This window comes from Artibeus jamaicensis, unplaced genomic scaffold (assembly GCF_021234435.1).
Source record: "Artibeus jamaicensis isolate MK-2021 breed Jamaican fruit bat unplaced genomic scaffold, CSHL_Jam_final scaffold_754, whole genome shotgun sequence".
Classification (NCBI taxonomy): Eukaryota; Metazoa; Chordata; class Mammalia; order Chiroptera; family Phyllostomidae; genus Artibeus; species Artibeus jamaicensis.
In genome coordinates this window covers 3,024,313-3,047,711 of record NW_026522054.1, presented here as the reverse complement: position 1 = coordinate 3,047,711, position 23,399 = coordinate 3,024,313, and the positions used below count along the sequence as shown (strand labels likewise).

The 23,399-nt window shown below is 53.4% G+C and overlaps 1 protein-coding gene across 1 annotated transcript in view; it reads right to left on the bottom strand.

Moving 5' to 3' along the window:
• Window positions 1-23,399, bottom strand: part of LOC119044470 (kinesin-like protein KIF28P) — a 45,362-nt gene that overhangs the window by 5,615 nt on the left and 16,348 nt on the right. The window contains exons 4-18 of the mRNA XM_053659550.1: window positions 22,393-22,428; window positions 20,849-21,073; window positions 18,950-19,104; window positions 15,913-16,024; window positions 13,764-13,831; window positions 13,231-13,340; window positions 12,067-12,219; window positions 11,564-11,859; window positions 10,063-10,153; window positions 9,051-9,105; window positions 7,904-8,027; window positions 6,749-6,893; window positions 4,855-4,973; window positions 4,120-4,227; window positions 829-1,103 (exon numbers count right to left, since the gene is read on the bottom strand). Coding sequence (XP_053515525.1) covers window positions 829-1,103; window positions 4,120-4,227; window positions 4,855-4,973; window positions 6,749-6,893; window positions 7,904-8,027; window positions 9,051-9,105; window positions 10,063-10,153; window positions 11,564-11,859; window positions 12,067-12,219; window positions 13,231-13,340; window positions 13,764-13,831; window positions 15,913-16,024; window positions 18,950-19,104; window positions 20,849-21,073; window positions 22,393-22,428 — 2,072 coding nt within the window. The remainder of the gene's footprint in view (window positions 1-828; window positions 1,104-4,119; window positions 4,228-4,854; window positions 4,974-6,748; window positions 6,894-7,903; window positions 8,028-9,050; window positions 9,106-10,062; window positions 10,154-11,563; window positions 11,860-12,066; window positions 12,220-13,230; window positions 13,341-13,763; window positions 13,832-15,912; window positions 16,025-18,949; window positions 19,105-20,848; window positions 21,074-22,392; window positions 22,429-23,399) is intronic.

The window sequence follows — 23,399 nt, the reverse complement described above, 5'->3', positions numbered from 1 at the left end:
CTGGGTCTCCGAGTCACAGGACCCTGAGAGCCTCTTGCTCCCTCCTTGCGCCTGTTGCCTCTTCACAAAGACGGAAAGATCGCATTGGGTGGATGAGGACCCTGGTGCCCAGGTCAGAGCCCTCTGCCAGACCTCTGAGAACCTCCATAAAAACGACCTAAGTTGCCCGTGGCGTAAAGAGAGGACAGAGGAGACACCCTGAGAGGAGGGTAAAGGTTATGGAGGAGAGCGTTCGAGCAGAGCCTGTGACCACAGAAAGGGCTGACTGCAGCACAGAATGAGGCCAGGTAAGGGAGCAAAGACGGCTCAGTCCCTGCCTTGAGAAAAGGAACCAAAAAATGACCCGAGCCTGTGCCAAGGATGGAACGGGGTGAGCGTTCTGCTTCTGGCTCGTGGCCCTCGCCAGCAGGTGTGTGTGGGGGGCCGTCAGCACGGGAAAGAGCCTACCGCACGTGCTGGATGCCACACCTCACCGGCACCCCACTCGGCTCCTGAACTCGGAGGGCGTGACGGGGAGCCAGCCTGGGTTTTTGGTTCCTATTCAAAGTTCCTCCTCCTACGCCTGCCTCTTTGCAGGGGGCCTTCCTCACCCCTAAGGCCCCCCCAGGACAGTGCTGAGCTGCTTGAATGCTGCTAAGCATGGATTTGAAATGTGCCAGGGCAGCTGATCCAATGAGGTCAAGTCATAAATGAAAGAGCTCATTCATTCATCTCCTAGCTGACCTCTCTGGGGTACCAAGGTGACCACCCCCTCCAGGAGCCCTCAGGTTTGCTCGAATTTTCTCCAAGAGACAGGCCCAGACTACGGTGGGGGGTGGAGACACCCACCGTCCTGTTGGGGAGCAGGGCCTCACGTGGATGTGCAGCAGTGCCTCCTCCAGCCCGTCGCAGCCCAGGAACGCCACCTGCTCCTCCAGCTCCATGCAGTAGGCCAGCGGCTGGAGCCAGACGTGGGCTGAGCCCAGGTGGACGGCCTCCATGGGGTCCCAGAAGGGGTCGTCTTCCTGTGCTACGCAGCTGTCTTCCCCATCTAGGAAGCGCTGGTAGAGTTCCTCCATTAGGAACTTCCTATTGATAAACTTGGCTTTTGACCAAACCCACACCTGGAAACACAGAGGCAGGTCACCAGTATTTGATTTCACCTGCCGCTCTACCTATTCATTTCGATGATTCCATCACGCTTCCCAGCACGCTGTCTCTGGTGGGCTGGCTTTGGGGTACCCAAGACCACGGAGCACTCTCCCGGACTCAGCTTTGGGGAAGTCCTTCAGGAGCACCACGGGCAGTCCTGACCTGTCACGCCAGCACTGCCGGCATTCTGGAGCCCCAGGAGTGACTCGGTGGAGATGACGGAGTCAGAACCCGCCCAGGAGAAATGAAGGTCTGGTGCTTGTGGAACAGAGAGTAGTGGTCTTCCCACAAGTCCACATCAGCTCACATGGCAGAGGGGACTTGAGTTCGCTTATTAACTGACCTTCAAATAGGGAAGTTAGCGTGCGCCATCCAGGTAGGCCCAGTGTGATCACACGTGTTTACGTGTGGAAGAGAGAGGCAGGAAAGAGAGTCAGAGGAAGGGCCGTGTGCCAGATGCTGGGGCAGAGAGGTGGAGGAAGAGGGCCCGAGCCAAGGCGTGCTGGTGGCTTCTAGAAGCTTGAAAGACAAGGAAACAGATTCTCCTCCTTGCCTCCAGAAAGCAAACCAGCCCAGCCAACACCTCGCTTTAACCCAGTGAGATCTGTGCTGGGCCCTGATCCTACAGAGGCTCCGGGACAAATGTCTGCGCCGCCTGTCCCTGCCCCAGGTGAGGAACGGGGCCTCTGTTTCAACACTGGCTACTGAGAGGGGACAAAAGCATAAGCCTCAGAGAAAGGGATTCCAGTTGGATTTTTAGGACATTTCTTGACCACAAGTGTAACATCAGGAATAGCTACCCGGTAAAACTGGCAATTCCTTCTCTGAGAGACAAAAAACAACAGAGAAGTGGCAGGTAAGTTATTTTCAAGTGCTATGTGTCTTCCTGGAAGGACCCCCTTTGGACTTCATAGCGCCACTCCCCCGGGGACGTCATCGCAGCCGAGCAAGAGCCTGGCCGGGCACAGACCACGGCCGGGGTTCCTGGTGCAGCGGCCTTTTGCAGGCTAGAGCGCTGAGATGAAGGGTTTGGATACTGAAACTTGCTCGCTGCCTCACTGCTTGTGGCATCAGGCCATGGCCCCGTGACAGGTAAAACTGATGTTGTCCCTGGCAGGTAGGGGAGGCTCTACGGGACAGGGCGGGGAAACCTGCGCCAGAGGGCGCGAGGCCAGGCACACAGACTCCCTGGCTGGAGGTGGGAGCCAGCAGCCGCCGGGCAGGGCCTGCTGAGAAGGCACTTCATGCCGGCGGCATCTCCAGCCTGGAACACCCTCCGCAGCCCTCACGGGGCCCGGGCTTGCTCCTGAATTTGCATCACATGAGGCCAACAGTCCCACCAAACTGCCTGGGGATAAGGCCCTCTCCTCCCAGGAGCTGTGCCGTGTGGCACCCCGGCCCCCTAATCTGAGGGTGACCATGCACAGGACCCTCTGCCGGCAGCACCACTGCGTGCACCTGGGACCCTCCGCTGCGCTCCATCAGGCTTGCCTTTTACACACACACACAGTGTCCCTAGAAACTACCAGAAGCTACTTCCAGCCTTTCAGAGGACTCCTGCGGAAGGTGGGGCTTCATTTGAGGGGAGGTCACTGGTACTTTTAAAAGGCAAAAACGGACCACCTTGAAGATGACGTGTTGGGATGTGGGGCCTTTGGGGGGTGACTAGGTCATGGAGGTGGGGCCCTCGTGGACGGGATTAGTGCCCTGGTACAAGAGACCCCAAGGGAGTCCCTGGGCCCTTCCACCACGGGAGGAGGACACAGCGAGAAGATGGCCATTAGTGAACCAAGAAGAGGGTTCTCGGCGGATGCCAGGTCAGCCTCCGAAGTCCTTCGTCTTGGACTTCTTGGCCTCCAGGCCTGTGAGAACGTTTGTTGTTTGGGCTGCTCAGTCGGTGGTGGTTTGCTAGGGAAGCCTGACTGGACTAAGACATGTCTTTATCTCCTCCATCCCGGGAGGTGTAGAGGGCCCTCCTTCAGCGCTGACCAGCGGGAGGGAGGAAAGAGGGACAGTCTCAGAAGTCTGGGCTCGGCGGTGGCCCTTCCTCAGGAGGCTCTGGGGGTGCTCACAACCAGGGGGCCAGTGAAACGCCAGCGGTGACCCTAGGGGGCCCCAGCACCTGGCAGAGACAAACATAAATGCCCCTGAATGGGATGGTGAGTACTCACGCATTCGCTATATAACACGGGCGCACACGTTTATAGTCTTTGAGTCATATCTCACAGCTTCAAAAGGTTTTTAAAAGGTGATCTTGCTCTAGAAAAATCTGGCAACTTTAGGGCAGTAAGCAGAAAAACCAAACCCAGAGAAGCGAATTATCCAGTGACAGGGAAGTCCCTAGCTGTGGCCAGCCCTCTAGGGGCACATTTGCTGCAAGCCTCGCTCCTAAGGAGGGTCGTGTGCACGGAGGATTTGGGAGGGAGCAGCCCACCCAAAGGTCACCTGGGAACTAGGGGCACGTGCTCTGAAGGTGGGCTATGGAGTGAGCGTGCAGCTAACGCGCTGCTCCAAAATCACCACACACAGAAGGGACACGAGGAGATAGGGCCCGCTTGTCCGCTGGGCAGAGGGAAAGAGCGTGGGCCTGGGCCAGCCTTTCCCGGACGCTTCCTGCAAGTGCGGATTCTCCACTGCTTCGGAATGGCAAGTCCCTCTGGCGTGGACACACGTGTGCACACCCACATGCACGTGGACACTGTTAGCAGTCAGGAACTTCCAGGCTCACTCCTGGTACTAAAGCCTTCAAGTCATGTTAAAAATAAGCACAGTGCTCAATGCTGCTGGTTCGGGGAGATCCCAGGACTGGGTGCTGTGTGGGGGTGGGGCCCAGGAGGGGAGACATGGAGAGGGTTCTCCTCTCCCGAGAATCTGTCCCCCAGAATCCCACCCCTTCACCGGGTCTCCACAGGCTGCTGCTGGTAAAGCTGACCTGGTCCCCAGAAAGCCCTTGGGGAGGCCCACGCCCACCCTCAATGGCAGCCTCACCTCGTGAGTCCTCTGGTTGGTCACCTTCACCATGACCTCTTTCTGTAGGTCATAGCCCCTGGAATCTGACGATGCCAAGTTCTTCACTTTCAATTCCATCTTGAGTCCCTGATAAGACAAGCACGTCTTACTAAAAACCCTACATTTGCCAGGCCATAGCATCTTTGCCATTTGCTTTTCATTCTCTCCGTACTCAGGCTTTCTGGAAGAAGGCGGTCTAACTCTTGCTTCTTGGAATTCCCACCAAGATCCACGACAAAGCACTAGAATTCCTCAGCAGTATCCTGGAACCGACACTGTGGGCCCTCCGAGGGTGGGTACCTTCCCGGTGGGTCTCCTGAGGACTGGGGTCCTGTGTCCCCGGGAGCCACCCCAGCCCAGGTCTCCTCTGCAGCGTAGGGGCTGTCAGGACCCCAGTGCGGAGGCTCCGCTGGAGGACCGTCTGGGGTGGGTGGTTATGGCTCGTGTTCGTCTGGTGTCCTGCTGGCTGCAGCGGCTGTGCTGGGCCAGCCATGGAAGAAAGGATGCTCGGGCTGGGACTGGGGCGGCCTGGGCGCTGAACTAGATCCTGTCCCTAGCTCACTGTGGGGTCTTGGCCACAGCTCCTCGCCTCTCTGGGCCTCCGTGTCCTCATCTGTCCCATGAAGCCAGTTAGGGGCAGCAGGGAGTGAGGGGTGGAACCTGCCCTCCGAGGTCCTCTCTGGAGCTGACATCATTCCCTTTCCTAGTGCTTACCTTCTTCAGCTCTTCACTCATTTGATTTGCTTCTGCGACCAGCGGCATCAGTTCGATGTAGTCCTGGAACACAGCCAGGACACTGGGGTCCGTGGGCCCGGCACCCCCGTTCCTGGTGCCTGGGAACCAAGCGAAGCGGAAGTCAGAGCCAGTCTCTTGCTCTGAGATACTTTTCGGCCATGAGGAGACCATTCATTTCATTGTTCATCAATATTTGCATTTTTTAACTACAAGCATGTGATTACAAAAAAAAACCCTAAAGTATGGGAAGAGACACCACCTGGCTCTCACCTAAGCAGTCGCTCATCCCGACCGTGCCTGTGGGTGGCACGGTGATAGGAGGCCCTCTGCCTCCCCTCCCGTTCTTGGTTGCAGGGTCCTGACCCAGGGTGGCCCCCGAGGGTGCAGGAGGTTGATTAGAAGGGAGGTCTGGGGATTTACCCTGAAGCTGCCTGTTCTTACTTCTACTCCACGTGGGGAGGCATGGAGGGGAGAGCATGGAGAAGCAATACACCCAGCTTGGTGCTGCCTCTGTCAGCAACTCTCAGCTCTTCAGGGACTCCCTGCCCATGGCTTCACGCCGCGTGCCCTTGGCCCTGAGGTCTGCCTCCCCAGCACTGCCCACCGGCTGCCTTGTTGATGACCTTGTTATGTGCTCAACGCCTTTAGCCCAGGGTCTGGGGCCCGTTTAGCTCCCCCACCCTGGGCTGGGAGGCAGGTGTGCAGTGAAGCCTGTGAATGAATAAATGAATGGGTGGAGTACCCAGGCTTGGAACTGCTCAGTCTGATTTTGTCTTTGGTCAGGAACTTCAATAGAAGATGAGCAAGAAGATGCATTTCAAATCAATTAATTTTGTTAAAATTCTCAGGGGAAAAAAACCCTGTAGGGGAAAGAGAGAAACTGTTTTGCACCAGTGTGGGTGCATCCCGCTGCACCCCACCCACCGGCAAGTTCAGGCCTGGCCGCTGTGCCTGAAGCAAGCGCCCTGCTGGCGCAGCACGGGAGGGGGTGAGGGGAGGCCTCCATCAGAACTGAGGGCAGAGCCGGCAGAGCTCCTGAATGCTCTTGTGTGTGAGGAATCCCAGATAATTGGTGGGGGTGGGGGGAGGGGAGGAGAAGGGGGCATATTTGATTAGAAAACCAAGGGCTATCATTTCTGGTAGGCTGGGGCCCGGATGTGGTCCATCGCCAGCTCTCTGGGCCAGAGCAGGCTCCCAGTCAGCATCTCTAGCTGTCTGGCCACAGCCTCTGCAGGCCCTCAGGCCCCTGGGTGGGGCCAGGAGGTGCGTGAGGACTTCTGGCCAAGTCACAGTGGGAATGGTGCCCTGAGTGAGTCGTGTGACTGCCACAGAAGAAAGGTGTCACACGCAGAGAGACGTCAGGAAAAATCATCCAAAACAGGGAAGTCAGGCACAAGAATGACTGTCTCTTAAATGCCACAGCAGAGCCTGGTGTCCGGAGCCTCTACCTGCCCCAGGGAGCGTAGCATCGTGTGGCCGGTGCTCACTGTTGACTAGGGCCTGGACCCTGAGCGTTAGATGTCACTTTACAGAAGACTGGCGAGTTACAGTGACCTTTGTCCAGGGGAACGTTACAGGACACGGTTGATCGGCTTTGTCGCATTCAGCAGTCTCACCTCAGCATTCTTCCCCCCGGGGGTATACACCCCGGTCTCACTCCTCTGAACCATCCTTACCACCCCCCGCCCCACGCAAGAGAAACAATTTAATGGATTAAGTCTGGACACGCGATCACTCTATAGTTGTATGGAAATTGTACCTAACTTTCTAAACATTGTGGTTTGGCACAAAAGATCACATCAAGAAGAGCAGTGACAGGACAGGGAAAGCCGTCACTTTGAGAGCAGCCAGCGCCGGGCCCAGGGCTGCTCACCGAGCTTGTCCACACTGACTCCCTCCGCGGCCGCTCGCTCCAGCTGGAAAAAGTCATAATCAAACCGGCGCAAGTCCTGGCCACCTCGCTCCGAAGGGAGCCCGATGTAGAGGTAGGCACTGTTGGATCCCAAAATAACGCGGTCCTGCAGAGGAGAGGGTCAGCGCAGGGGGAGGACGCTGACCTCACTCGACCCTCGCTCCGGAGGCCAGAGGGGTGAGGTCAGCCAGCTCTGGGAGGGCCCCCAGCTGCGGGAAGAGCCCCATCTAGGAGGAGGGAAGGGGTGGCAGCCTGCTTCCGGTTATTTCTTCCTACATGTATTCCACAGGGAGCGCTCGCTCTCCGCCGGACACGGGGAATCAGTGGGCACCCGGACAGACCCAGCCTCTCCCCTCCGGGACCTTGTAGGCTGATAACACAGTAACCTGAGAGGTGCCTGAAGGAGAAGGGTGGTGCTTCTGCAGAGCAAGCGAGGGGGCCTGGTTCCCACTGAGGACTAGGGAAGGTGCACTGTTGGAGGTGGAAGTTTGGGGGAGGCAGAGAAGACTGCTGCAGCTCAGGGCCTGGGGTGTTTTGAGCAGCCGCAAGTGCGACCAGGGAAACCGGGCAGTGCGGGGAGGCGGGGGGGGAGAAGGGGCAGCTCACCCAGGTGTCATAAAAGGGCTGAGACCTAGGGCATCCAGAAGGGAGGGCCCAATCCAATTTGCTTGTCTAAAAGACCCTCAGCTGCAGCCTGGAGAAGGCATGGGAAAGGGGCTGGGCTGTGGGGAAGTCCCCTGTGGGGCGGGGGACTGGACCAGGTGGCAGGGGTGGGCAGGAGGTGGAAAGAGCTGATGTTTGCAAATTGCTGTGCAGTCCCTCTCAAGGGCAGGCTTTAAAAAAACCTAAAATGTTATGTAATGTTGGAGTTGGGTGGGGTCTTGGTGATCATTTAATTTAGTTCACCCCTCTCTGTTTCATAGGTGAGACCCAGTGAAGTGAAGTGGATTCCCAAGAATACACAACAAGTAAACTAAACATCGGATCTCCCAATGGCCCGACTGGGACTGCGGCATCACAGTGCCCGAGGCGGCAGCCCCTCACTCTGGCCAGCCCCCACCTCCCACTCTTTCTGGTCAGACTTGGGGAGTCTTGCGGCCTGGCAGGGAAGTTTACCAAATGCTGCAGCTTCGTCTTGGCTGTGATGGTCACCCCATTAACGACAACCTTGCATTTGCCGTGCGGAGCAACTGTCACTTTACCATCCAAATTCGTGAAGGAAGCGTGTTTATCTGAAATTCTAAAAAGACAGGAGTTTGTCTAACTGATGAAAAGAGTGATGGTTTTAGTTAAACGTTTAGGGGGTTTCTTCTCCTTTGCACATGTAAGAAAGATTCCCCCGCTGCTGAAGAGTGGCTAGGGGCATTTGGGGGGTTCCTGTGGGTGGGGACGGAGGAGTGGGTACTGAGGGACCCTGCACACGGAGCTGGGACACAGCCAAGCAATGCTTGTACCAGTGGGACCAGTACCAGCTGCGTGCTGACGGATGCAAGGAGCTGGGGGCAGGCGCAGGGTCATGGCTGGAGTCCTCAGAAACTCACAGGCTGGAGGGCCTGAGTGGAGGGGAAATGCACACAGATGTTTCAGAAGAGACGCCTGGGAAAGTCGTTGACAGTGGGGGCTGGGGGCTTAGGTGTGTGGGGGGGTGGTCAGTAAGGCCTCTCTCTGAAGAGCGGATCAAGCCTAGTGGCTAGAAGTGTGGGGGCGGTCCAGGACACAGTGGTCCCAGAAGGAGAGGGGGTCCCAGAGCAGAGGCCCCCACCAGAAGAGAAGACACAGAGGTGAGAGGCAGCTCTGAGCTTCAGAAACCAGCCACAGGGCTCCATAGGGGACCCTTGAAGGCGACCTTGGAAAGAGGTCACCTGCAAGTCAGGGCCCACTGGTCCCGAGGATGCTTTTGTTTTTGCAGTGGGCCCCATCCTTTTAACTCTTCATTTCCTGGCCGGATCTACTATTGTCTTGTCCTGAAGAATTGTCACAGAGTCTAGCAACTGACTTTCCCTTTTGTCCCAAGATCAGAGCCAAGGAAACAAAGTGCAGTGGGAGGGGTTTCAGGGATGGAGTGAGAAAGCGTTCGTTTGCTTGCTCACTGCTGCAAGCACTGGACAGGGTGGGCGAGGAAGGGCTGGGGAGTGCTTGTTCTCGGTGGTCCGGCAGGCTTTGTGGCCTGGCCTGCTGGACACCAGGCGGAGTTTGAGAATGTGTTGGGTCTGAGTGGTCACAATTCTCTAAGGCTGAATGGAGATGGCTCGTGTAAACTTACCCCAGACCTTGAAGAGTGATGGCATTGGAAGCAGCTCGACCAGCATCACACGAACCTACGAAGAGTTAGTGTAACTTACTTTCAGATTTTTTTCAGGGCTTGACCTTTAGGTGACATGTCTAATGTATGGGCAGTGCCATTTCAACTCCAATAGGATCACATGAAGGGATTTTCCCACTGAGATTTTTTTTATCAGAATGGTACTTGGACATCGCCTTGCCTTTGGGATTATTGTCTTTTCTGCCTTTTGCGTGTGTGTGAGATTCCTAACTTTTTAAGTTCCACCTTCTTCATAGGAATTCTGGAGGAAGAAGTAGTTGAGCCCCGGCCTTAGGCGATGCACTGAAGTCCAGCCCAGGGCGGGCCCTGGTCTGTGGGGCGCTGTCTCCGCCCAGTGCTGAAGGCACTGCCTGGACCACCTGGGGGCTGGCCCCTCTCCCACCACCCTCCCATCTCACCTGAGCCCCTCCTGTCTTGTGTGCTCACAGGGCAGGGAAAGCTAGATGTTGTTATACTTCTATTGCCATTTCCAATGGCTGAATGGATAAAATGCGGTACACTCATACAATGAAGTATTATTACTCAGCCTTAAAAAGGAAGGAAATTCTGGCACGTGCTATAACCTGATTGGACCTGGAGGATGTTCTGCTAAGTGAAGTAAGCCAGACACAAAAGGACAGACACTGTAATACTCCACCTACAGGAGGGACCAGAGCAGTCAGGTTCACGGAGACAGAAAGAAGGGTGGTGGCCGCCAGGGCTGGGGCGGAAAAACAAGAGTTAGTGTTCAGTGGGCCCCGAGTTTCGGTTCAGGAGGATGAGGAAGTTCTGGAGAGGGCGGGGGGTGACAGTTGCACAACCGGGTGAGTGTGCACAACGCCCTGAACTACGTCCTTAAAAATGGTGAACACGGTGAATCTGATGTTATGTATGTTTCACCAAAATAAAAAAGGAAAGACGCATGCTCCTGGGGCAGGGCGGGGGAGTGGGACCAGGGAGTCCGGGTGAGTACCGGCCTGAATGAAGTACTTGAGGACGCCGGTGAGCTGCGGGTCCTCGTTGACATTGAGGAGGTGAGGGAGTGTCTTCAGCATCTGCTGCTCCTGGAAGAGAAATGCGGAGGGTCCCATCACCAGGCAGGGCCAGCATGCTCAAGAGAGCAATGTTTCTTTCCCGTCCACTTGTCATCAAAGCCATCTGTCCATGCATCCTGTCAACTGGTGAAGCAAACGGAGGGGAGGGAAGCCAAGTGGGGCTGGGGCTTCCCTGATCACAGGGGTGAGACCCTCAGCAGGTGGTGGCCTGAGTCCTCTGGACAGGGCTGTTCCAAAGCGCTGCCAGTTCCTGACTCTTCTCCTTCCCAGCTGCCCTCACACTGCCCCCTCCGCTTTGACTTGACCTCCACCATTTCTTTCAGGCTCCTGGTGTCCCCAGGTGTCCTCCCTCTGGTACCCAACTTGGGTAATCCTTCCCTGGGTCACCCCTTAACCTGCTACCCACGCCTCTTCCCCCTGGTCCTGCTGGCCAGCTCAGATAGGCAGACGCTGCTGGCCATGTGGTGGTGGCCCTGCCCCCTCCTGGCGACCTGGGTGCACGTCATTCTTTAGTGCAGCATCGAATGACTGGGTGTTGTGTGCAAGGACGATTGATCGACCTAACGAATAAACCAGCCAGGCACAAGGAGGGCTTCTAAATCTTGGAGTTCTGATAAAGAGTAAAGAGGATAAAAATCCTCCCCATTTTATGTCCACACAGAACACAAAATCCTGCGTTCTTGCCTCTGATGACTCCTGACCGCTGCAGCTAGGAGTTGAAAATCCAGCTACCCCTTATGTGGCCTCTCACTGGAATAGTGCATCTGGCTGCTGTGAGACCCCATGTTATGCCCGCCCCCTAGAATCCTTGGACCCTAACTGGACCCTGCCTCGTGATGCCATATGCCTTCCCCCGCTCACTGCCACCGCCAGAGGCTCACATCTGATCCGGGCTCTGGGAGATTTTCAGAAGCCAGACCTGCCCGCTCCCTCCTGAAGTGTTCCAAGGTCGGGCCATGACTTTGGGATTTGTTCAGAGCCTGTGGTATTGCAGAGTGAGGTCCTGGTGAGGATGCGGTGCTGACATGAGGCCTAGAGGGCCTGTCCCTGACCCAGGTACGAGATTCACATCGCAGCCCACTTCTGTTCTGAGAGTGCTGCCAGGAGAGGCAGCGTGGTTCAGGGGCACACAGTACGGTCTCAGGAGGCAACTCGGTTTCTTCAAATTCTCCCCAAACGCCGTCAACAACCTTGAACTCTATCCCCAGCCTCACTAGTCCCTACGCAGCAAGGCCTCTCTGCTTCATTCCCTTTCAGGCCCTGACCGCTTCACCCCTAACTCCATCGAGAGTATCTCTTAGTCACATGTCTCACGTCACATGTCACATCGCTCATTCACTGAAAATCACCCTATTAGGCCGCGCATTCAGAAGTGCGCATCCGGCCGTGGCCTCCGAAGGTGCAGGCGGTGAGGCTCACCTGGGCGAGGGCCACGTGGTGCTGCCGCCACTCCTCCCGCGCCTGCGCCAGCTGGTGCGCCCAGGAAAACTGCGGTGCGCGGGGCCCCAGCCAGGGTTCTGCGGACGGACGGGCGGCCAGCGCTGCGGGGAGGGAGGTGCTTAGCCGCAGGTTGGGGAAGGCAAGGTTGCAGCAAGTCTCGTTCTCGTTCTCGGGCGGAGCGCGAGATTCTCGGCGGGAGTCGGCCGAGCTGCGCCAACGCGTGAGGATGGCGCCGCCGGGTGAGAAAGCGCGCGCACCCTCTGGTGCGGAGGAAGCTAGAGCCCGGAAGCCTCGTAGGAGGAGGCGTGAAGCTCCCTGTTCTGCTTTCGTCCCCGTCGACGTGTGAGTGTTTCTCTCGGCCCCGTGGTTACGGGAGTTTCTCAGGGGCCGGGGATTCGGGCATTGGTCCTACGTTCTCGGTGCTTATGAACCACGAATTAGATGCCGTGCTTAGGTCAAGCACGTGGAGGTTCCGAGGGTACAAAGCTCTGTGACTAGGCGCAGCTGGGTCTGGGCCGGGCTGGGCACCGACTCGAATTTAGTAGGAGCCTCGTAGGGGCCGAAGTCGTAGAGAGTCGGGGGCCCACGGGTGTGTGCCCGGGCGGGCGGCGAGGGTGGCGACCTGCCCCCGGGAGCTGAGTGTGGAAGCCGCCCGGGTGTGGGGACGGGGGCGCACCCGCGTGTGCAGGACCGTGTTGGGTTGGTTGGTCGGTGGCGCTGTCACTACCAGAGAGTCCCGTGGGGCGAGGGAGCCCCGCAGGGGGAGCGGGCGCGGTCCCGAGGGCAGGGTGGTGGCCGTGGGCCTGAGCACTGGGCACGCGAGGTTTCGGACTTTCGGGAACACTTGTGTAATGCTGAACGCTTCTGCCACCTTTACTTTGTGTTATATCTTGCCTTTTCTAAGTCATTAAAGGGCATAGGGTTATATGTACCTCCGTGCTTCCAAACGGAGACAGCTGGGGCCTTAATACGCAGCCGGGGTTCGCGCTGATTGCACAGTGGAGTCACCTGGGGCACTTGAAGGCTGGCTGGTGACCAGTCACCAGGTGGCTCTAATGCGCAGCGGGGGGAGGGCCCTGCTGCTAATTCTTACTGAGCTTCAAACATCACGTGGCACATCAGATAACATGAGGCCAGGGACAGAACGATCATCACATGACCTCGGTGCACCTGTGCTGAGGGCAAAGCGGTCCTAGTAGAAACGATGGACTCAAAAATGGGAATGAGCCCCGGCTGGTGTGGCTCAGTGGATTGACCATGGGCTGCGAAGCAAGGGGTCGCCAGTTGGATTCCCAGTCAAGGCATGTGCCTGGGTTGCAGGCCAGGTCCCCAGCGGAGGCCATGTGAGAGTCAACCTCATATTGATGTTTCTCTCCCTCCCTTTCCCTCTCTCTAAAAATAAAATCTTTTTTAAAAAAGTAACCATAGGTTTTAAAAAATGGCAATGAAATAGCCTGAAATGATCATTTTAAAGAGCAGGAACACAATATCTTACAACTACATGTGAATCTACACTTATCTCAAAATGAGATGGTTGGGTTTTGTTTTTGTGTTTCAAAGTGAAGGCCAAAATGCCCTGGACAAGACCCCCAGGGCTCCCTCTGGCTGCTGGCTTGGACTCAGCGTTGACCCCTGACTCAGTTTACCTGCCATGCTGGAGTTGTCATCTCCGAGCAGCAGTTTGCTGTTCCCCGTCCTGGACTCTGCCGTCAGGGCCGCGGTGTTGACCACAGCTTTGTTCCGGACCTTTTTAGCCCTTTCAGGTGCAAGCGGGTACATGCTCTCAGGCCCCGCCCCTGTGCACTGCGCATGCTCTGACCTCAAAGGGTCCAGGGCGAGCCTCCCCCCCCCCCATGAATCCAGATTCCAGGGTATGTGACAGGGAGACAGAGAACTAACTGCTCCGGGAATGTCATCCACGCTTCTTCCAGTGGATGTGAGCCCAGGGTTCCTCCCCCATCCAGAACCACAGCAACAGAATGACAGGCCCTGGAGGGCCCTGTGTCCCCAACTCTAATTCCTCTCGTTTTCTATCCTCTTTCATGAATCATTTCCTTCTGCCTTCTCCTGGATCCCTTCCCAAAATGCCAACCCCTGCCCCCACCCCCCCAGGTTACCAGAAGACTTTGCCTGGCTTAGAACTTATAACCATATGGGTGATGAATATTCATAAGCGTACCTTTCAGCATATCTTAATGTCGATAAAGTTTCCTCATAGCAGATGTCAGCTGGACTTATGGCTGCTATCTGTAAAAAAAAAAAAAACCCTTTTATTTTTTATTATTAATGACCTTACATAGTAACGTCCATAGGACATCTTGTAATTTACAGTATTGTTCAAACTTTACAACTCAGAAAACAGGCTTAGGGAAAAGCAGCGTGCCCAGGGTCACCCAGATGATAACCTGCAGAGCTGGGACTTGAACCAGCCCAATTAACTTGCATCCTGTGCTGCCGGCCTCTCACCCCACCGCCCTGGGCACTGAGTCCCCAGCAGACCCACTTGGGTTTAAATGACAGTTGACCGTTCCCATTGTAGAGGTCAATAAACATTGCCTGTGACTGGGTAGCCACACGTAGGGTTTCAAGTCTGCCTACTGACTTTGGGTTCACTGCTCTAGAGTTCAAACGAGAAAACACTTTTGGCCAAACTGGAGGTGAGCAGTGCCCCTGAGGGTGAACAGGAGGGATGTGACTGTCCATGCGGTGACCTGGCCTCTGAGGCCTGGAGGCCCCAATCCAGAGCACCTCGAGCCAGGCACATACTCCCTTGTTCAGCTCTGCAGCCTTGAAAGCTTGTGCATTTACCCACCTCATTTAATCACTGAGCAGTACAGATGCTGCTCCATGTGCGGTAGGGGTACGGCCTGGTAAGCCCGTTGTAGGTCGGAGACACGTCTAACACACCTTGCCTACCGAACATCACAGTGAAGCCCAGCCTGGCTTCCGCGTGCTCACAACACTCCCGTGAGCCTGGAGTTCGGCAGGTCTCTTGACTTTCATCTCAAGAGTCATTGCCTTTCTCCTCCTCCTCTCTCCGGAAGCAAGAAACACAGGCAGGCATTTTGTAAATGTGATGGGGCGAGAAACAACCTGCAGAAACATGCCAGCCACTCAGTGCGCTGGCTGTGCACCCTGGTGACCACGTGGCTGGTGGGACGCTGTGGCCCATGCCCAGCCTCGTGGCTGGGCACCCAGAGAGGGTGCTGCATGCTTGTCCCCAGCCCGGGAGATAAAAGTCTGTAACTTGGAGTGTGGCTTCTACTGCCTGTGTACAAGTCGAAACATCATAAGCTGAGCAATTGTGAGTCACAGACTGACTGTATTTTCAAGCAGATACTGTTATCTCAGAATGAAAAAGGGACTTTTAAGATGAGTTTGTAAAATGGACTGGAGCCCTAGAGATTCTAGAGCTGGGACATTGGCTGGACAGTTGCTCTTTTTCTTTCGCCTCCTGAGATGTCCCGTGACCTTCTGCCCACCAGGGGTTTTGGTGGCTCGTCACGCTTCAGTGAGGGCCTCGCCTTGAAGGACTGGAAGCCATCCCCTCTGCACGTGACTATGCACACCTGCTCACACCTGTCGGCTCATTCTTGGAGCCTACCATTCAGAGGTCATCTGATGGACCACCTTTTACTCCAGGTTCTTGGGGGCTATTCCAGGGGGGCTGATAACCTGAAAAACTTTAAAATGAAGCATGCTAAAGTCGTTAGGCAAGATTAAATGACAGAGCAGAGATATGTTTTCCTGCAAATTTTGGAGAGAGAAGCCTGGTAACAGGTGCCAGCGGGAGCATTTCTCTCCCAACCAGGAAGCAGCCGGAGGCCAGGACAAGGCTGGTGGCAGAGCTTGCCCCGCTTTGGCTCTCCCTGCACCTGCATTTCAGTGCATCCCGCCTGGCCCCCGCCTGGCCCCTGCCTAGCTAACCTTCACCGATAAGGCTATGCGGTCTTTGCCGAGAGGACACGCTTTAGCCACTCTCCAGAGGGCCCATCTGCCCCGTGTGTCTCACAGGCCAGTTAACTTCCTGTCTCACCACGCAATGACCGCTGACTTAGAATAACATGACATTGTTGTTTTTAAAATCGATTATTTTTTTCCTGGTAATAAGAGTCATGTGTAGGGAACCTGAACACTACACAAAAGAATAAAAAATTGGAACGCGCGTTTCGAAAGATTGTCTGAACACCGTAGTGGAAAGAGCGCGGGAGGTGGGATGTAAGCATGTGCTGTGCAAGTGCGGTTGCCCGGGGGGGCGGTGTGTGGGGAGCGACCTTAATGACGACAGCAGTAGCGGGAGCATCTAAAAGGGCAGGGAAGTCATTCACCAGGGTGGTCCGGCTGTTCCCGCCCAGCGCCGGCTGGAGCAGCTTGGTGAGAACCGAGTCTCTGTAGGGAACGTGCAAGACTCTCTTCCCCACGGCCGCGTCCGCCAGGGCACTGAAAGGAACAGAAGACACAAGACAGTACATTCAAAACGTGCCTCAAGAAGAACTACCTCCCTGGGGATCGGTCAGAGAGGGGTCTTGCTTCCCCCCTGGACCCTGAAGATCTGAGACGGGACTCCAGATAACAGCCAGTCGTTGAGACGCCTTCCGAGAAGACGCGGAAGCTGGGTAACCAGGCCACCTGGCTTCCTCTCCTGATGAACCCCGGAGAAACCAGGGCCCAGAGGGAAGCCCAGACCCGAGGGGCTGACTCCTGAAACCTGTGAGGAGAGTCCCGGTGAGCCTGCAGGCTGCTCTGAGTCTGTGTACAGAGAAGGGTCGTGCCCTGCTACAGAGGGTGGCGGGCTAGCAGTGAGCGAGTGGAGCAGCATGGGTTGACACCCGTTGCTGCCTTCCTCACACAGCCTTGAGACCAGCCCATGAACTTGGGACTCCCTAGGACTCCTGCACCAGAGTATGATGACTGGGAAGCAAAGGTCCCAGGCCCCACCCCGCTCCCGGGGACCACAAAGAAAGCAGCGCTGGCACTGAAGATAGTGGGGAGGAGGTGGAGACAGTGTCTATGTGAGAAATGGCACAGAGAAAAGGAATGTACACAATTAATCCAGCAGATTGGGGAAAGGAACACAACGGGGGTTTGCCATCAGCAGAGTATCACCCCGGAAATTCTAAAGCATGTACTCGACCAGAAGGAAATCGATCTTAGATAGCAGTTCTGAGATTTAAGAAGTGAATAATTTAAAAAAGAGGTGTGGCTAATGGAAATGAACACTATAAAATGGTAATGTCCTTTGGGGTTAAAGGAGAAGAGAATTAAAATACATATCAGCAATTACTTATGTAGGACGAGGGTCTGTGTATTATTCAGAAAGAGAATAAAGTGTTTACTGTATTTAGACTTTTGATCAAAGAGCTAAGAAATGGCTAAGTGTGCGCAAGTTTGGTATATGACAGAGGAACGATAGCAGGGGACGGAGGGAAACCAGTCATCCGTAAGGGAAAAAACGATGAAAAAGAATATCTACCTTACACACTGAAATCAACTCCAGGTCATGGAAGCTCAGGTGTAATCGAGTTAGATACCTTCCTGATTCTAATCTTCTTAAATAAAACAAAGAGTTGTAGAACTTAAGCCAATATCCTAATCAGTTAGGCAAAACTAATCCTTGGTGACAAAGGTCAGTTTCTCTTGGTGGGAATAAGAGCCAGGAGTGGGATTGTAAACCTCTTTCTTTCACTTGGCTTTTATTTACAAAAATTCCCGTTTAAATGTGTTCTTGCTCTGTGACTATTTAAAGTACGGACCTGGTTCCAAAGTGAAATCTCAAAGCAGGACGTGTCCAGAGAAGTAGAAATTGTATCCCTGTCTCCTGTACCTCGTTCAGCCCCTCCCTCACCGGGAAGGACAGTTTTATTTTATCTAGTTTTTAATTCTGTCTTCCCATTGTTTTTTATCTTTAAGGTACAGGTTATAGTCAGCATTATTTTTTATTAGTTTCGAGTGCATGGCACAGTGGTCTGACTGCAAAGTGACCCACTCGGTATTTCCAGTTCCCACCTGGCACCACACATTGTGGTCACACGCTATTGACTCCGTCCCCTATGCTCCGCTCTGCGTCCCCGTGACTGTTTTCTAACTACCAGTCTGCATTCCGTTCCTTCACCTGTCTCACCCAGCCCCCAGCGTCCCTCCCTCTGGCGACCGCCGGTCTGTAGCCAAGAGAATGTTTCACTTCTGTCTATTCCTGTTGTCCTGTAGACTCCACATATAAGTGAAGTCATGAGGTGTTTGTCTTTCTCTGTCTGCCTTTTCACTGAAGCATACCACCCTCTAGGTCCCTCCGTGCTGTGATGAATGATGGGATTCCACTCTTTTCATAGCTGAGTACTATTTCATTGTGTAAAGGTACCACCGCTTTTTCAGATGGGCACTTGGGCTGCTTCCATAGCTTGGCTATTGTAAATAACGCTGCAGTGAACATGAGGGTGCATATGTTCTTTCAAATTCGTGGTTTGGATTTCTTCAGATAAATCCCCAGAAGTGGAATCCCTAAGTCATAAGGCAGTTCTGTTTTTATTTTCTCGAGGAACCTTTACACTGTTTTCAATAGTGGCTGCACCAGTCTGCATTCCCATCAGCAGTGCACAAGGGTTCTCTTTTGCCCACAGTCTCACCATCATTTGTTGTTTGCTGATTTAAGAAATATTCTGTATCTTGCCCTGGCTGGTGTGGCTCAGTGGATTGAGCGCTGGCCTTTGAACCATAGGGTCGCCAGTTTGATTCCCAGTCAGGGCACATGCCTGGGTTGCGGGCCAGGTCCCCAGTGTGGGGGGTGGGCAAGAGGCAACCCCACATTGATGTTTCTCTCCGTCTCTTTCTCCCTCCCTTCCCCTCTCTCTAAAAATAAATAAATAAAATCTTTAAAAGAAATATTTTGTACCTTAATATGGGTGCTAATTACATAGATGTACACATGTAGATTCTTTAAAATGAACATTGAAATTTGGGCACTTTATGTCACTTGTACCTTAACTTAAAAAAGCAAGACCCAGAAGATCATATTTTTATCCTTTTAATAAAGTTCCAATATGGATGCTACTAAATGATGATATTCATGTGTACTGAAACAAGGCCGGGTAAAAGGGCAGGGGAAGAGAGAGCATATAAAATTCACGGTGGTGGTTACCTCCAAGGAAAGCACAGGAAAGAGATGCCAGCTGTTCATTGGGTTGGGTGGTGATTTTGGTAGTGTCCATTTCATGAAAAAGCAATTAACTCGTTTAAAATGAAATATATAGTAGGACCAGCCAATGATTACAGTGACTCATCGACCAGGACTTCTGATTAGTCTAATTTTTGATACCTGAGGTCGTCATTCTTATGGTCCAAATAAATACCTACCCACTGGTTGTTTACCTGATGACATTTCCTAAATTGGTTAAACTTAAGTTAACTCGTGATCCTTCCCTGAGTCTGTCTCCTTCGGCCCCCGAAGATTTCTGCCTTTCGCTTCCCGCCAGGTCCACCAGGTTAATGCTGGATAGTTTGGTGAGGCCCCTGTCCGGGAACACCTGCAGGAGAGCAGCACAGGCCATGCTCGGGGGGGCTGGCAGGCAGCCCCGGGGCCGGTCTAGTCTACATTGGACAATAGGTGTCTCAGTTCTGTTTCACACTCAAAAAGGATACAATACAGTTGACAAGTCCCCAGGCCGTCCTTGGGACGGTGACAGTTTACAGTAACATATCACCAGGCCCGAGGGCCTCAATTGCCCCTTCCCAATTCTGCAAAGCTGTTTCCAGGGATGTATTAGATTCCAATGATTGCTCTAGCATTTCTGTGGCTAATAAATATTTCAAATATAAAATACCGTGAAGTCCGCAAAAGCAGTAACTGTTCAGTACGGAGTGGTTGTGTAGTGGAGAGAGCGTGGGTTTTAGAACGCTACAGAGTCCCCTGCCGGCTGCGTGGCAGTGAGCGAGGGACGACTTTTCGGAGCCGCCCCTTGCTCAGCGGTGAGACGGGACAGTAAACGTCGCTGGGGTGTTCCGCGAGTATGAGATAATCGCTGTCGTGGCCCTCAGCATGCCTGGCGTTGTCATTACCGACACCAGTGCCGTGTGATGCCAGGGCCCTGCGGGTCTCTAGGCTCATTTCTTCCCAGCTCATTTTCTTCTCCTCTCAAATATCAAGGTAAAAAAAAAAAATAGGGCAGACCACTTACAAAGTTTATGAATTTTCCTAATGTGGGAAACTAAGGGAATAGTACTTAAAAGTTCCCAAAGCTCTTTAGCATGCCATGTGTTATTTAAACCTCGCTTCACTTCTGTGAGGAGGGCTCTTTGTGTTATTTCAGAACAGGAAACTGAGGCTCAGGCGCTGGGAAATGAAGTCACACACGGCCAGTGTTTGCCCACCGTTCCTGGTCGGAGCGGGACACCTTCACTGCTGGTGCTGTGGCCTGGGGACGCAGTAAAATCATAGCTGACTGTAGCATTGACCCAGGCTCTGCGAACAGCCATTCCTCGATAGGAGGGGTGGGGTTTGTTCAAGGACCCTTCTCAGGTACCCAAATCTGAGGATGCTGAAGTCCCTCGTACAAATAGCATAGCATTTGCACACAGCGTGCACACATCCTCCCGTATACTTTAAGTCAGCCACAGGTACTTAGGCCCTGACCCAGTGTGGATGCTTTGTACATACTGTTACGCTGTCCCGTTGAAGGAGTAACACCAAGGAAAAAAGTCTGCAGTTCAGTGCAGACACAGCCGCGGCAGCCCTGACTTCCAAGTGCATGTCAGCAACAGCGTAACCTGCTTTCCCAGTGTTTTTGGTCCACAGTTGGTTGAATCCACAACTGTGGACCCTGCGGATACGGAGGGGTGACTGGAACCACTTTTGAATCACACTGGCGACCTCATAGAGGTCGATCTCACATCCACACCAGGGAGGATCTCATTTATCACAGACTCTGGTTAGTCCACAGTGACACGGACTCCCTGGTTTCCAAGACTTTGTTCATGGTCCTTTCAGCACCATTCTACCTGGTGAGCCCCTCGGCTCAGGGACCTGAGAGCTGGCCTGCGTTTGCCAGGGAGCCGGGCTGGGCGTGGATGTGCGGGGAGGCAGGGAAATCCTAAGCACCCCGCTTTCTCCTGCTTATGACTTACCACCTCCTAACAGGAAGTAGCCCCCGCAACCTATCAGTCAAACTCAACAGGACTCTACTGTGTTCACCAGCTCACTGTGCCGCTGGGAACCGCTCCCTGGGACGTCCCTGGTGAGAGGTGGGGACAGGGCACCCGCTCGGCCCTCACCTGCTTGAACCGAAGGGTGATGACCATGTGAGACCTGCTGCTGCTGGCGTTGAGGTTGGTGGAAGCTGTGGTCCTCATTTTCGTTCCTTGTTCCATCAGCCTTTCGATCTGTGCGTAGTTCTCGCAAGGCACTGACTTCAGACCGTCCACATAGAAGCCCAGCTCCGCGTCCTCCCTGACCCTGAGTCCTCCAGGCCTCTTGGCTCCAGACAGCAAGTCTCTCACCTGTGGGGGGAGAAGGGTTAAAGCATGTCCCCTGCAGGAAGGCAGGGATTGCCGTTTGCCTTTAGAGCTCTGCTAGAACGTATTAGGTGCTCAACAAATATTTATTGGCTGAATAAACATATGTTACATTTCTATAGGTACCAGACAACCTCATAATTTAAGTAAAAAATAAGAAAATGCAAACAAGGAAATAGGGGACTTGTAACTAGAGAAATAAGAGGCATAAGTTTTTATTTTTTAGAAACTTGGCTTTATTACTGTCGAGTACTGAGAGCACGCCAATGCCCATAAACAAGCCAAGTCCGTTCACTTACACATCGTTTGTGGTTGCTTTTGGGTCCCAAGGGAAGAGCCGAACGGCTGCCCGAGAGGTTGTGTGGCCCTCAAAGCCTAAAACATTGGGTTAGCCAAAAAGTCCGTGTGGTTTTTTTCCATAGAATAAAAGAGTTTTCATTTTCGCCAATGACATTTATTGATTTGGATATCCTGAGTATGTCATCTCCCACATGGTGTAATGTTGATTGTTCTCAGTTACTCTCGATTGATCGCTGTCACCTTCAACTGGTCCAGCCCACTGTGGAGCATCGTCCAGTGAGAAATCCTCAGCACAAAACTTCGCAAACCACTTTTGACACATTGGATCAGTCACAGCACCTTCTCCATCCCCTGCACAAATCTTGTTTTGCATTTCAGTTGCATTTTTACCTTTTTTGAAATAATAAAGCATAATATGCTGAAAATGTTGCGTGTTTTCTTCCATCTTCAATATTAAAATGGGTACATAAAAATTCATCAATTTTGGTAAGTTTTTTTAAAGCATGCTGATATGACAGCTGTCACAATACAATTGAACAAATTTGTTTCGACTGAAGTTAAAGATAACTAAGTGCTAATAGACCCATCCTACAGAAAAAACGAGATCAACTTTTTCGACAACCCAATACTAAGCCTCTGGCCCTTTGAAGGTTAAGTTTGCCAACCCCTGCACCACACACCATGCTGACCGAGGTCAGCTGCCTCGGGTTGCTAGAGGGCTGACATCTGAGCTGGATCTTGAAGTTGGATGGTCCCTATGAGGTCAGGGAGAGGGCAGGAACAGGAAAGTGACCTGCTCTAAGAAGGAGCAGGTGCCGCGTGGCTGAAGCACAGAGTGTGTGGCCATGAAATGAGGCTGGAGAGGGAGGGTGGGGCTGGTCAGAGCCAGACCAGGGAGTTCAGATGCCGTCTGTGGGGCAGGTAAGGGCCGCCCCCCACCCCCGATGCTGACGAAGCTGCGGGGTTTCTCAGGTGTGTGGGTCGGAAAGCAGAATCACTGTTACCTGTTCGTTGTAAATTTCCAGCATACTGAATGTCACCTGCAGGGAAAAGAGCCTAAAGTAAATGAACATTCTCTTGAAACTGTCATCTTTGAAAGACAGAAGCAATATAGGAACAGTATAAATGCCCAACAAAGGGGAAAACCGGCATTAAATGTGGTGGAACTCTATCTCACGTGTAACGTGAGGTCCTCCAGTAATTTTAATGATACGGAGGAAACTCTTAATACACAGTTTTAAAAAATACAAAAGCGTGTGTGTGTTTCAGTCTCAGTGTCAGTCGGGAACAGAAAAAGGTGGTTCTTTAAGGCTGCCCTCCCATCTGAACAAACACAAAGAAAACCGGTCTTTTCCCTGCCGTGCTTTGGGACAGTGCTGGCCGAGCTCACACTCTTAACAGGTTGGAGGGATCGCAATGGCTCTAATCTAGAGAAAAGGCCCTGAAATTCTTTCTTAATTCTAATTTTATTTTTCGATTACAGTTTCCGTTCCGTATTATTTTGTATTAGTTTCAGGTGCACAGCACAGTGGTTAGATAACGGGGTGCTTTACAAAGTGACCCCTCAATATTTCCAGTCCCCGCCCGGCACCGTGCGGATTATTACACCACTGTCGACCTGTCCCCTGTGCTGTGCCAACCCTGTTACTGCTCCGTAACTGCCAACTGGTGCTTCTTAATCCCTTCACCTTCCCCCCCAGTCCTCCGGCCCCTCCCCTCTGCCAGCTGCCAGTCCACTCTCTGTATCTGAGTGTGTTTCTATTTTGTTTATTTTGTTCTTTAGATTCCGCATATAAGTGAAGCCATGTGGTATTTGTCTTTCTCTGACTGACTAACTGCACTGAGCGTAACACCCTCTAAGTCCATCCACACTGTTGCCAGTGGTGAGATTTCACTCTTCATTGCCGACGAGCATTCCACCCTACGACGTGCACCCCAACTCTTTTACCCTCTCAGTCACTGAAGGGCACTTGGCTGCTTCCGTGTCTCGGCTACCGTAAATAACGCTGCG